General features: G+C 40.0%; 1 protein-coding gene across 2 annotated transcripts in view; it reads right to left on the reverse strand.

The window, feature by feature from the left end:
• Window positions 1–617: 617 nt before the first annotated feature.
• Window positions 618–15,081, reverse strand: part of BUD13 (BUD13 homolog) — a 28,971-nt gene continuing 14,507 nt past the window's right edge. For both annotated transcript variants that reach the window (XM_034665809.1, XM_034665810.1), the window contains exons 8-11: window positions 14,638–14,776; window positions 14,141–14,325; window positions 13,828–13,909; window positions 618–1,014 (exon numbers count right to left, since the gene is read on the reverse strand). In XM_034665809.1, the coding sequence (XP_034521700.1) occupies window positions 921–1,014; window positions 13,828–13,909; window positions 14,141–14,325; window positions 14,638–14,776 (500 nt within the window). In that variant the 3' untranslated portion in view covers window positions 618–920. The remainder of the gene's footprint in view (window positions 1,015–13,827; window positions 13,910–14,140; window positions 14,326–14,637; window positions 14,777–15,081) is intronic.

The raw sequence follows: 15,081 nt of genomic DNA on the forward strand, positions 1-15,081 counted from the left end.
TTTTTCTTCCTGATTTACAGTAGTTCCTTCTATATTCAGTCTTTTACATGTTCAATCCCTTGTCAGTTTTAAACACTGCAAATATTTTCTCCTAATCTATATACATCTTTAGCTTTGTTGACCAGAAATCTTTAATTATGAAGTAGTCGAAGGTATCAAATCTTATGGATTGTGCCTTGGGGATCTTACTTAACAAATCTATCCTCACCCCAAGGTCACAGTGACATTCTCTGATTTTTCCAACTGGCTTTAACATTTTACCTTCATTTAGATCTTCAATCATTTTAGAATGTCTTTGTTTTATATAGTTTGAGGTAGGGATCCAACTTTATTTTTGTCCATACATTAGCCAATTTTCTAAGCACCATTACCTATTTCTTGCCCACTAATTTGTGACATTACCTTTATCATACACCATGTCTCCAAATAGCTATGCCTATTCCTAAGTCTAGTTTAGCACTAATTCATATCTTCTAAGGAATGATCCATCACTGAAGTTTTTACTCACACTGCTTTCTAGATTAATGAAAAATCCAATCACCACCCTCCAAGATCCATGGGGGTTCATCATTAGCTTGTATTCTTCCCCAAAACAAAATACCCAGTTAAGAACATGATTTTGAAAAAATAAATGCATGTTTATTAAAAAAGAAAAACCCTAACCAAGAACAAACCCTGGGATGCTGAAAAATCAACACTTCCTCTGAAGGCCAGCAATAGCCAGTGTTGCACAACTGAGAAGTGCAGGTGCCTCTGTCCAAACATCAGGTCTCAAAATATTCTTCTATAGTCAAAACTGGCATTTAAGTTGCTGGTCTGTGTGGACCCTGATTATTAGCATAGACAACTGTTAGAGCTGGATGTCTGGCTGGCCTATGTCCACTACCACAACCCACAGCCACCCCACAGCCTCAGAAAAGTTACATATCCTCAACACTCCACTTGTAGGCAAGTTCCTCCACCGCCTTCTTGCTGGCAAGCCTGGCAAAGCGCTTCTGTTCAAATCCATTGGATCTGCAATCAAGAGACACCGATCAGCCAGAATCCTGAACTGGACATTTATTTTTGAAAAAAGAGAAGAGTTCACAACCTAATGAATAAGGAGGAAAGTAAGGCAGTCATGTGAAAATATTTAAGGCATATGCAATAGAATCAAAAAGCCAAAATACATAATTCATCCTTTTATTAGTTCTTGTTCAGACCCTTCACCCCTTTTGACACCTGTTTCAAACATTTACCACTCTACAGGCCCAACTCACTCTCAGCTGATGTCTACATCTTATAATTCACCCATTCATTACACAGGCATTTAGTGAATTCTCATTACAGGCTTATCTCGTTTAATTGCACTTCACTTTATAGCACTTCACAGAACGCATTTTTTACAAACTGAAGGTTTGTGGCAACCCCGCATCAAGCAAGTCTATCGGTGCCATTTTTTCCAACAGCATTTGCTCACTTCGTGCCTGTGTTACATTTTGGTAACTCTTGCAGTATTTCAAACTGTCTCATTATTTGCTATGGTGATCTTCAATCAGTAATCTTTGATGTAACTATGTAAACTGTTTGGGGGTGCCACCAATTGCACCCCTATAAAATGTCAAACTTAGTCGATAAATGTTGTATGTGTTCTGACTGCTCTACTCACTGGCCATTCCCCCATCGCTCTCCCTCTCCTCTAACATCCCTATTCCCTGAGACACAACAGTACTGATAAATATACCATTTATACCATGAACTGAAATTAGGCCAGTTAACGACCCTACAATGGCCTCTAAGTGTTCAAGGAAAAGAGTCACTCATCTGCCTTTAAATCAAAAGCTAGAAAAATGATCAAGCTTAGTGAGGAAAGCATGTCAAAAGCCAAGACAGGCCAAAAGCTACATCTCTCATGCCAGTTAGTCAAGCTGTAAATGCGAAGGAAAAATTACTGAAGAAAATTAAAAGTGCTACTCCAAGGAACATACAAGTAAGTAAGCAAAACAGCCTTACTGCTGATAATGGAGAAAGTTTTAATGGTCTGGATAGAAGATCAAACCAGCTGTAACATTCCTTTAAGCCAAAGCCTAATCCAGAGCAAGGCCCTAATGCTTTTCAAATCTGTGAAGGCTGAGAGAGGTGGGGAAGCTGCCGAAGAAAAGTTTGAAGTTAGAGGGGTTGGTTCATGAGGTTTAAGGCAAGCAGCTGTGTCCATAACATAGAAGTGAAAGGAAAAGCAGCAGGTGCTAACGTAGAAGCTGCAACAAGTTCTCCAGAAGATCTAGCTAAGACAGTCAGTGAAGGTGGCTCCACTAAACAGACTTTCAATGTAGATGAAACAGTCTTCTACTGGAAGAAAGATTCCTCTAGGACTTTCATGGCTAGAGAGGGGAAGTCAATGCCTGGCTTCAAAGCTTCAAAGGACAGGTGGACTCTTGCTAAAGGGTTAATGCAGCTGGTGACTTTAAGTCGAAGCCACTGCTCATTTACCACGCCAACAATCCTGGGGCTCTTAAGAATTATGTTAAGTCTACTCTGCCTGAGCTCTGTAAATGAAAAAACAAAGCCTGGATGACAGCACAGCTGTTTACAACATGGTTTCCCAAATATTTTAAGCCCACTGTTCAGACCTACTGCTCATTAAAAAAGATTCCTTTCAAAATATTACCACTCACTGACGATACACCTGGTCACCCAAGAGCTCTGATGGAGATGGACAACAAGATTAATGTTGTTTTTATGCCTGCTAACACAATATCCATTCTGCAGCCCATGGATCAAGGAGTCATCTGACTTTCAAGCCTTATTATTTTTGTAAGGTTATCGCTGCCACAGACAGTGATTCCTCTGATGGATGGGGGCAAAGTAAATTCAAAGGATTCACCATTCTAGATGCCATTAAAAACATTCGTGATTCACAGGAAGAGGTCAAAATATCAACATCAGCAGGAGTTGGGAAGACTTTGATTGCAACCCTCATGTAGACATTGAGGGGTTCAAGACTTTAGTGGAGAAAGTACCTGCAGATGTGGGAGAAACAGCAAGAGAACTAGAACCAGAAGTGGAGCCTGAAGATGGGACGGCACGGCTGCAATCTCATGATCAAACTTGAATGGACAAGGAATTGCTTCTTACAGATGAGCAAAGAAAGTAGTTTCTTGAAATGGAATCTACTCCTGGTGAAGATGCTATGAAGACCACTGAAGTGACAACAAAGAATGTAGAATATTACATAAATGTAGCTAATAAAGCTGTGGCAGGTCTGAGAGGATGGACTCCAATTCTGAAAGAAGTACTATTGTGGGTAAAATGCTATCAAACAGCATCACACGCTATAAAGAAATCATTCCTGAAAAGAAGAGTCACATGATGTAGCAAACCTCACTGTTGTCTTAAGAACTTGCCACAGCCACCCCAGCCTTCACCAACCCCCACCCTGCTGAGTCAGCAGCCACCGAGATGGAGGCAGGACCCTCCACCAGCAACAAGATTATGACTCACTGAAAGCTCAAATGATCATTTTTTAGCAGTTAAGTATTTTTTAATTAAGGTGTCTACACTGGGTTTTTTCTTTAGACATGCTATTGCACACTTAGTAAACTATGGTATAGTATCCATGTAACTTTTATACACACTGGGAAACCAAAAAAATTCACCTGTCATATTCACTTAATTGTGGTGCTCTGAAACCAGACCCCCAATTATCTGAGACGTGCTTGTATATACTAGGCACTGTGTCATGAAAATGAGTATGACGTAGCATCTATTCTGATGAACTCCGACTAGTGGAGGAGATTGACATTTATACCAATAATTAAAATAAAAAGCATAAACTGTGGTGGAGATATGCACTGGGTATCTTAGAAACAGAATGGAGATCTTACTCAGCTTGGGAAAGGGATGAACAGGAATGGTCAGGTAAGGCTGTGGAAGTAGCCCCTAAGCTAACCACAGGGCTGGAGGTAGAGAAGGCCAGAAACGGTCAGGAGAGCATTTCGGGACATGGCACAACATGACTAACAAGAACAATGGTACAAAAACAAGAAACAGCTTGCTACATGGAGGGAGCCAGAGGCAAACTAGTACAGCTAGAGCCTACAGTATGACGAAGGGAATGGCACAAGACAGAGTTAAAATGCTCAGATTTCATGTAGTAGGATAGATTTAAAACAGGAACAGAAACTGTATTTCTGGAGGAGCCTGGAGGCAGGAAAGTTACTACGGGTAGCAACAGATGATGAAAGCAATGACAAAGGAGACTTGGAGACAGATTAGCGATGTAAGAGCAAAGGAGGAGGAGGTAAGTTTGACTTGCAGGTTAGTAATTTTAGTAACCAGATGAATGAGGCTGCACTAAGTAGGAGAGAACACAAGAGGAAGAGTAGGTTAGGGGAGATGAGGCTGAATACATTGCAGGTAAGGTGCCTACAATACACAGCAATAGACAAATCCAGTGCACAGCTATATACACCAGATGAACCGCAAACACAGATTTGGGGATCACATACATATAGGTGGTAACTGAAGGTGAGACTAAAGATTCAGCCAGAAAGAGCACGTGCAGTGAGAACAGCTAAGGTTAGATATGGAGCCCCAGCAACATTAAAGGGGTACAAAGAGGAAGAAAGCTCATAAAGGTGGCCAACAAGAAGAGAAAAGAACCAGGAGTAGAGTGTCACGAGAGTTTCAAGGAGTGGACCTCAACTCCCTTCAATATTATGAATTCTGTCGTCTTACATAAACTTCTTGAAAGAGCTTGTATTCACTGTCTACATTTCCTCACTTTTCATTCATTCCTTAACACATTAAACCCTGCTTTTGTCTCACCGTGCCACAGTTTGCTCTCTTTCAGGTCACCAGTGACCTTCCTTATTGCCAAACCCAGTGATTTCTTCTTCTCCCCAAGTCAGCCGCCAGGTCCTGCCGCCTTATCCCCTGAACACTTGCCCACCTCCTCTTCTCTCCATTGCACTCCCACTGCCACAGTTCAGACCTCTGTCTCCTTTACCCTGACCTACTGCAACAGCGTTGTACCTTGTCTCTCCACTTCCAGACCTGTGCCTTTCACATGCTTCATATTACTGCTATAATGATGCGTCTATCTAAAATGCAGAGTTGGGGCGCCTGGGTAGCACAGCGGTTAAGTGTCTGCCTTCGGCTCAGGGCGTGATCCCGGCGTTGTGGGATCGAGCCCCACATCAGGCTCCTCTGCTATGAGCCTGCCTCTTCCTCTCCCACTCCCCGTTTGTGTTCCCTCTCTCGCTGGCTGTCTCTATCTCTGTCGAAAAAATAAATAAAATCTTTAAAAAAAAAAAATTAAATGCAGAGTTGCTGTTAATCCTTCAGTGGCTCTCCTTTGCCTTTAGAGTGAAGACCAAACTCCTCAGAAATGCTTCCAAAGCCTACTGTGACCAGGTGCCTGCTTACCTTTCCAGTACATCTCATACATTCCACACTTCATGCTATCCAACAACAGCAAACTGCTTATGACGGCCCCTCCATAACACTATGATGTTCCATACCCTTATGACTTCACACATACAGGATCCTCTTCTTTAAACTTCCTCTCTTTCCTCCTTCTGTTGGGTGGTGCCTGTCCATCCCTTAAACTAAGCTCATGTATGTTCCAGGAAGCCTCTCCTGACCACACTCTCCCAAGGCTGAATTTACTCTTCCTTTGTGCTCCCAAAGCACCTTGAAAATCCTCTATAATAATACTTAGCAAGTACCACTGAAATTGTCTTTCTCCTCTAGATAGAAAGTGAGTTCCTAGGCTCAGGGACTGTCTCTCACTAATTGTAAGAACCTGGCACCTAGTACATAGCTGCTTAAAGTAATCACATCTCTGCTAAGTGTTACTAAACTGATTGAGGTAACAGGCTTCCCTCTTTGCTCACGCCTTCCGTAAGAGATGAGTAGGGTAAGTAACGAAATGTTTTAGGAAGAAGGGAAGCTTATTACAAATGGCTCCATCTCTAACCTTAGAAGCATGCAGGATATTCTAAAACACCAAGGAAACCACTGTTTTTGCCTTGGGGAATAAATACTTAAAAGAACCAACACTAACATCATCATATCGATGAAAGACATAAGGATAACAAACCGAACCCTACAGAATGAAAAAAACAAACTGCAAGAGCACTCATAGTGGAAAAGTCTTGGACTAGAGAATCTAGAGCCCAGGATTCTTTTTTTTTTTTTTTAAAGATTTTATTTATTTATTCGACAGAGACAGAGACAGCCAGCGAGAGAGGGAACACAAGCAGGGGGAGAGGGAGAGGAAGAAGCAGGCTCATAGCAGAGGAGCCTGACGTGGGGCTCAATCCCATCACGCCGGGATCACGCCCTGAGCCGAAGGCAGACGCTTAACCGCTGTGCCACCCAGGCGCCCCTAGAGCCCAGGATTCTAATTCCAGCTTTCTCAGGTGAGCTAAATAACTCCAGGTAAGTCGTTCAATTTATCTGAGCCTCAGTTTATCTTCTAAATAATAATGGGATTACATTAGTGGACCTTATGGCTTTTTCCAAATACAGATCTGTTCCAGAAATGTTCACTTGCCGTGGGTCAAAACCAGACAAAACTAGAAAAGGTGACAAAAGAATGAATAATCAGAAAGAAAGCAAAGATGAGAAAGAGAACTAAAAGGAAAGATCTAGGAAAAATACGAAGTGGAAGAACATTACTGGGAGAGCTGGAAACAGATCAGACGCCAGTAAAACACTAGGTCAGGGAGAGTTCTGAGTTTCGATCCAGAGAAATTTTTTTTAAATAAAAAAAGGAGGGGAGGGACGTCAGTGTAGCAAGAAAAAATCTTTAGGGTGTGGCTATAAGAAGATCTACTTCTGACTACGAATTAGCATTCTGAAAGATATTCCCACTACCAGAGAGCCGGTATCCGAGCGGGCAGGCTGCAAACCAGGTAGCAGTAAGCAAGCCTGAAACCACAGCCACCCTGCTGATACCTGCCAATATCAGGAACTAGAGCCTCGGATTTCAAAGGCCCCTTGAGGGACAGAAGAACAATGCCTTAGGGCTATATGAGGTGGGGTAATGGATTTCATTCACAGCAGAGGAACTTGAGCAGTCTAATCTACCCTTGGATAGCAATTATAAAATCTGAACAAAATATAAAATTGCAGTATTTGAAATTATTTGAAGGCCTGGGAAAGTGACCAAAAGGCAGGCAGAACCTGGATGGGAATCTATGTGTGAAAAGAGATTTGTGAGGCTTTTTGCCAGAGGGCACTTCCCAATCTGCACAGCTCAGGGAGGCAAAAAGCCACAGGTTTATTGGCTAGAGATGTCAGTGCAAAGAGGGCAGATCAGCTGGAAAATCAGGGAGGAAACTCGAAAGGGAGGGAGCTACAAAACAGATGAACCCCAGAATCTACACACAAACTACACCCAAATCCTTGGCCAACTGCTAAACTGTGCTTGTGCAAGGAAAACCACATAGAGTCCAATAAAAAAGCAGCAGCTAGAAATTGAAAGAACTGAGCAGAAAGTGTAGCCGCTGCCCACTGCAAAGGAGACAGTGCTTGGAGTTCAAATACACCCATGTTAACCATCCGCCAGAATAAAAACCAACATACTTCAGAATGTAACAGAATTCAATATCCCTATCATGTACCATTTAGTGGCCAGTGTATGTTAAAAAATGACCAGACACGTTAAGAAATAGTAAAATGTGATCAAACTCAAGAAAAAGCTATTAACAGAAACCAATCCTGAGGTGACCCAAATGCTGCAATTAGAACACAGGACTTCAAAGCACTAATTATAAATATTCTCAAGGAAGACGGAAATGTCTCATAACGAATGAACAGATGGAAAATCTCAGCAAAGAAATACAAACTATCAAATGGAAATTCTAGAGTTGAAAAATACAGTAAAAAAAAAAATCCACTGCAAGGACTTAATAGATTGGAGATGCAGAAAATCAATGAACTTGAAATGATCAACAGAAACTATCTGATCTTAAAAAGAGAGAAAAATGGTGATAGAGAAATGAAATTCAGAGCTCTGTAGAATGATATCAAGTGGTGAAAAACAGTATAACTGGAGAAGAAAGAGGAATTCAGAAGAAATAATTAACAAAAACAGCCAAATACTTCCCAAAGGTAACTAACATGAACTTATACATCCAAAGAGCACAACAAACCCAAAGCAGGATGAATCAAAGAAAACCACACCAAGGTACATCACAGCCAAACTGCTGAAAACCTAACAGGAGAAGAAAATCTGCCAGAGAAAAACAACGTATTATAATATATGCATATTATAATATGTGCGTGGTGGTGGAGGGGAGGGGTAACAATGGAACAAATGAGGACTGAGGACCGACTTTTTTTTTTTTAAAGAATATTTATTTATTTGACAGAGAGAGAGAGGGACAGAGAGCACAAGCAGGCTGAACAGGGAGCCCAGTGTGGGACTCAATCCTAGGACCCTGGGGTCATGACCTGAGTTGAAGGCAGATGCTTAACTGAGAAACCCAGGTGCCCGGTGAAGACTGACTTCTAATTAGAAACAATGGAGGCCAGAAAATGAGTAAACACCCTCAAAGCATTGGCGAAACTGTCATGCAACTCTGGTACTATCAATCCAGAGTTCCATGTGTTGGTTTGCAACATCAGGAGCTCCCCAGGTGAAGTCTGAATTTGGCCCTGGTACACAGAGGGCAAGAAGAGACAGAAGAGAGAGGCAGGCCACTCCGATTGATAGGGGGTTAGGTTCAATAAGCAAGGGAACTTACATATTAAGTCTGTCTTGGGTATCCACCAACCAGAATCTTAGAAACTTATATAGAGGCCTTAACTGGGTTCAGTCACATATTCGGCCCCGGTGGTCTCAACGCCTTACTCTGTCAAGGCTGCATCCTTGAAACTGCTGCTAGTAAGTATGGGAAGAGTAGGCAGACACACATTCCAAGGACAAAGGAGGCAGTAAGAGGCCTCTGACTGTCTTGACTTGTGGGTCAACCAGTGGTCATGTCCTCTTGATGACCGCTTCCAACACTGTCAGTAAAACTATTCAGAAATGAAGGTGACAAAAAGGACTCTAGTTTAATAGAATTGTGCCAATGTCAATTTCCTTATTTTGGTAACGTACTACAGTTATGTAAGATTATCATTGGGGGAAGCTGGGTAAAGGGTATGCTGTAACACACTGTACTATTTTTTCAAGTTCTTGTATAAAATTATTTCAAAATTAAAGTTTTGAAAAAATAAAAGTGAAATAAAGACATTTTCATATCAACAAAAACTGAGAGAATGTGTTGCAAAAAACCTGCACTAAAGGAATATTAAATGTTGTTTAGAGGAGAGAAAAAAGAGCACCAGAAATGGTAAGTATGTAAGTTAAATATTAACACCTATACATTTTGTTGTTTTCTTAGTTTTTTTAATAACTGTAAATTAAAAATTAGAACACTGTATTGTGGGGTCTATACCATTTACGTTTTATATATGACAACAGTAGCACATAGAACAGAGAGTTAGTGGAACTACAGTGTTACAAGGTTCTTATATTTTATGTGAAAACAGTACAGTTATAACTCTCAGTAGGTCGTGATAAGTTAAAGATACATACTGTAATCCTTAAAGCAAACACTAAAAAAAAACTGCAGAGAGGCTTAGCTAAAATAACAGAGCAATTTAAATTCAATACTAAATGTACACACCTAAAATCCAGAACACTGACAATACCAAAGGCTGGCAAGGATACAGAGCAACAGGAATCCTCTCTCTCTGGTGTAACATAAAATGGTATAGCCAATTGGAAGACAATTGGCAGTTTCTTATAAAGTTCAACACAGTCTCACCATATAATCCAGCAATCAGTGGGTATTTATCCAAGTAAATTGAAAACTATGTCCATATAAAACTCTATACACAAATGTTTATTGCAGCTTTATTCGCAGTCGCTAAAACTGGGAGCAACAAAGATGCCCTTCAACTGGGGAATAAACAAACGGGTACATCCATACAGTGGGATATTCACGCAAGAACATGGATGAATCTAAGGGCATTTTGCTAAGTGCAAGAAGTCAGACTCAAGAGGCTACATATTGTATGATTCCATTCATGTGACACTCTGAAAAAGGCAAAACTATAGGAACAGAAAATAGAGCACTAATCACAAGGGTTTGGTGGAGAGGGTATAATTGACTAAAAGAAGACTTCTGGGGGAAATTTTAGATGATGGAACTTTCTATGTAGTACTAGGGTGGTGAATGAATGACTCTATGCATTTGTCAAACTTCACAGAACCATACACCATAAAAAGTAAACACTAACATGGGCAAACTCTAAAAAGGAAAAATCACCCAGAACGTCAGGAGAGCCCAGAAGAGACTGCAGACTATGAATAATGAATCTATTACATTATAAATGTATGACTAACAGTACGGGGTGGGGAGGCAGGGAGCTGACCCTTTAAATTATGTTGGAAAATAGTACTCTCACTAGAAATTATAAAGGTAAGAACAAAAGCAACTATACGTAAATACTATAGTTAGAAATCTGTTTCTCATTTCATTTCTCAATTCTGAAACTGTTTTACATGTATACTGAGGTAAGCAAAATGGACGGTAGCTGGTGGGTGCCAGGTTTCTCAATGATGGAGGGGAAAGTTATAGATAAGCAAGAAGAAAATACTGCACTAGAGTAGGTTACACCAGTATGAACTCATATTTATGTATCTGTATATATAAACATGTATGTGTACAGACACATAAACAAATACAGAAATAACAGACATGTGTGCATATATGGATTTCTAGACATGTACTACGTAGCTCTGTCTGCTGACAGGGCCTAGAAACAATGACACCCCAGTAACAAGTATTTCTACAAGTTAGACCTTGGTTTCTAAATACTGTTATCCATTAAAAGCAGCCAGGGTCCCTTGGAGAAATGGTCGATTCTAAAGTTGGGACAGGGAAAATACAAGATGAGTCTGGAGCATCTTGTAGTATCAGAAAGTCAGAGAGTGCTCAAAAAATAAAAGGATAGGGCATGCAAAAGGGACACCTTAAAGAATTCCCAGTGGCTAAAGAACAGAACAATTTGAGCAACAAAATAAATAACATATTACTGGATTACAACAGTATAAAATATACATGACTCATTACCGACAAAAAAAAATAAGATAAATGGGGTGATGAAACAAATCCTTTTAGAAAAAGTCCGAATATTATATGTAGATATCCCACCCATAGGTCCCTTTTTGCGTGCAAGCTGAACTTAGTGACTCACTTCTAGAGAGCACAGAAGGGGAAAAAGAATAACTTTAAAGTGGAAAAACTGGCAAACACTGACTACCTTAACCAAGTGGTTAAGGTTAGCATCACTAGTGATGTCCTGTGGTTACCATGTACTGGTTAAAATTATGTGATGAGAAGGGCACTCCACCACTGTGGTATTCTTTCCAAAAACCCATTACCTCAGTCTAACCATGAGAAAAACACCCAATGAACCCAATTTGAAGGACATTCTACAAAATAACTAACCATATTCCAAAAAACTGACAGGCTTACAAAGAGCAAAGACCGAGAAACTGTCAAGAGATCACAGGAGACTAAAGAGTATGACAGTTACTTGCAATGTGGGATCCTGAATTGGAACCCTGAACAGAAAAAGGACTTAGTGGAAAAACTAGTGAAATCCAAGTAAAACTTGGTACATTAATAATAACATACGAATGTTGGTTCTGATAAACTGTACCATGGTAATGTAAGGAGTGGTAATAAAACTGGACGAGGGGTGTACAGGAATTCTTCATACTATCTGCAAATTGTCTATAAATCTACAATTACTAAAAAACAAAAAGTTTGTTTTTAAAAAAATAATTTTCAAAACAGCCCCCCCAAACAACTACAGAATACATATTCTCTTCTAATGCAAACAGATTATTCACCAAGGTAAACCATATACTGGGCTATAAAACAAGCAGCTTAATAAATTTCAAAAGATCAAAATATTTTGGAGTATAATCTCTGACCTCAAGAGAATTAAATTGGAAATCAAAAATAGTGAGATATCTAGAAAAGTCCAAATGTTTGGAATTAAACAATGAATTCCTAAGTAACTCATGGATCAAAGAATGAACCAAACCAACATACATTCCTGGGGGGGGGGGACCTCTCAGCAAACTAGAAATAGAAAGGAAACTTCTCAACTCAGAAAGGGAATCTACAAAAAAACCTATAGCTTACAACACATATAATGGCAAAAGCCTGACTGTTCTTCTAAGATTAGGAAGACAAAGATGCCTGTTCTAACTACTTCTAGTCAACATCTGCACTGGACGTTCTAGTTAGTGCAATAAGGTAAGAAAAAGAACAAAGGACATTTGGATTGGAAAGGAAGAAGTAAAACTGTCTATATTCACAGATGACCTGATCCTCTAGGTACAAAATCTGATGGAGTCTACAAAAAGCTATCATACAAAGTGAGCTTCACTACAATAACAATTGATTTTGTCACCAATGACAAAATTCAAGCTTTTAAGTATAAATCAGAATTTCGAAAAAATGTGTATCTGCCACCATGAACCCTAGCTTCCCGTTAAAGATTTTGGTGATGAGATCACAGGTAATGTCAACAAATATATGATTAGTTGACGTTGTGTAGCAAAAAATATCAACATTTGGCAGGTCTGAGATAACTCAGCAAACCTGTATTTTCCAAATGACCAGGACATGACGTTATAAAATCATGTACCAGGACAAGATTCATCCAAAGCAGAAAAAAAAAAAATGGATTTTAATGTAACAGTATGGAAAGTTTTCTGATATGATTTCAGACTCCATATTACAAATCACCTTTAAGAAACTACCACTTGCTGAGTTTTTCTGTAGTATCAAAACACATAATATACCTTCCTTTTCTAATTATCTATGTATAAGGCTGAATTTTCTAAGGTTAAATTTTCTTCCTGTACTTCAACTAAACATAGTGCAAAAGACTCAATGCAGAATCCTACTATCTACAATTAAGCCAAACATGAATGAGATTTGCAAAAATACTAATCAAAGCCATTCTTCTATTTTCTGTTTGGAAAATGGTTATTTTTCTTTAAAAATATGGCAATTATGTTAACATAATAGCTTTATTATGTTTTTAATGAATAAACACTTTTTAAACAGCTCAGTTTAGTTTCTAATATAGTAAATATTAACAGATATATTCCACATAAACAGAAGTTTTTTGGAGTCCTCAGTAATTTTTAAGAGTATAAAGAGTCTTGAGATCAAAGTCTGAGAATCATCATGCTGAATGCTAGAACAATGTCCTTTAGTAGGCAGGAGGAGATGGGCTCTAATATGAAAAAAGAGGGACAGACTTTGGAAAGAAGCATATTTAGGTCATCGTGCTAACAGATAGGAAGTTAGAGTATATGGGTAGATGCTGGTTGTAGGGGTCAGTAAGACACTGTAAGTAGCTCACTCCTAAGGCAATGAAGAGAAGGTTTAAGGACTACATTTTAAAGATACAACACACAAAAGACTCCAGACTCCCACCATCGCTCATCCCCTCTAAACCTTAGAAAATATCACTGGAAGTGACCAATGTCAAAAACAAAGGGTATCCTATTGTCAGCACCAGAATTATTTGTCCAGAGCTTTAAAAAGCTTTGAAAAGGGGGGGAATAAGGAGGAGGAGGAGGAGTATCCTAAGCATGGGAAATGGGATTTGGCGACCTTAGAAACAGAAGCAAGCAAACTGCATGTTATTAACCTTGTGCTTAGAGCAGCAAGTGAGGGAGAGTGATTTAAGAATGGTTAGGGAAGGTTAGGGTCAGATGGAAGAGAAAACAAAAACGTAGGAAACATTCAGGCTTACCTGTCCACTCCATCCCAGCGATATCCAGGCCAGATATTGAATCTATTGGGAGGAGGTGCGGGACCACTGTAGCGAGGTCTCACTGGTGAGAGGAGAGAAAGGGAAAAGAAGTTAGTTACCCATGTAACTCAATTCAGAGCTGAGCGGCAGTGGGAACAAAAAATTTTACACAGAAATCTTCACTGAGCTGAACCCAAACTCCTAAACACAAGGAACCTAAAACTGTATGGGAAAGCCCACACATGTGCCCAGCTAAAGACCCTCTCTTTTTCCATAAGTCACCTCCATCTCTGGTGAGTCCCAGAAGGCTCACCTTTCTTATTCTTGTTCTCCTTGGCTTTATTCTTCTTGATAAAGTTGGCCATGGGGTCCCCCTCTCTTTCCTGCTCTCTCAGCATCCGATCCAGATCTTCATCATCAATATAGCGGGCCAGAGGCTTCTGCATTTCCTTCATTGCATCCTCCACATTTTGTTGCTGCTGCCGGGTCTGGGCTAGCCTGGGCAAAAAGAATCAAGACCATCTGCTATCCTGTGTAACATTTCCCCTCTTACACTGAGACCATATGGCTACATTTGGAAAACATCCTTTTTCTAGCAGTATAGGCCAAATATTGAAAAGAGTAAAATTCCTAGAATACCAACTGAAAGTGTGGAACCCATCAGTATCGTAGAAAGGACATTGAGCACGTTGAATTTTCCATTCCTGAAACAGCTCTTAAGGCACAGCAATGAACTAGCTGGTCAGAAAAGTAGAGAACGAGCTTCTCTAGTCCTAGTGCAGTCTTTCTTCATTTCAGTGGTTCTCTTACCCTTTTCCCCACTGAGCATACAGCTCATCTCTCTCCGAGTCCTTTTCTGCTTTTCTCCTTTGCTCTAAACGTTCCAGTTTCAAATTCCTCTTACGACCAGACTTATCTCGAAATACGGTTTCAGCATATTGGAATTCAGCTGCAAAGGAAAATTCTACTTTTAAAGATAAACATCAGGTATCAAAATCAGAAATAATTCTAACAGTTGAAATCAACCACTTGGGGTTCTGATGGTGGATAAAAACTTTTGCAGGGGCGCCTGGGTGGCACAGCGGTTAAGCGTCTGCCTTCGGCTCAGGGCGTGATCCCGGCGTTATGGGATCGAGCCCCACATCAGGCTCCTCCGCTATGAGCCTGCTTCTTCCTCTCCCACTCCCCCTTTGTGTTCCCTCTCTCACTGGCTGTCTCTATCTCTGTCAAATAAATAAATAAAATCTTAAAAAA

The sequence above is a fragment of the Ailuropoda melanoleuca genome, chromosome 8 (genome assembly GCF_002007445.2).
Source record: "Ailuropoda melanoleuca isolate Jingjing chromosome 8, ASM200744v2, whole genome shotgun sequence".
NCBI classification, from domain to species: domain Eukaryota; kingdom Metazoa; phylum Chordata; class Mammalia; order Carnivora; family Ursidae; genus Ailuropoda; species Ailuropoda melanoleuca.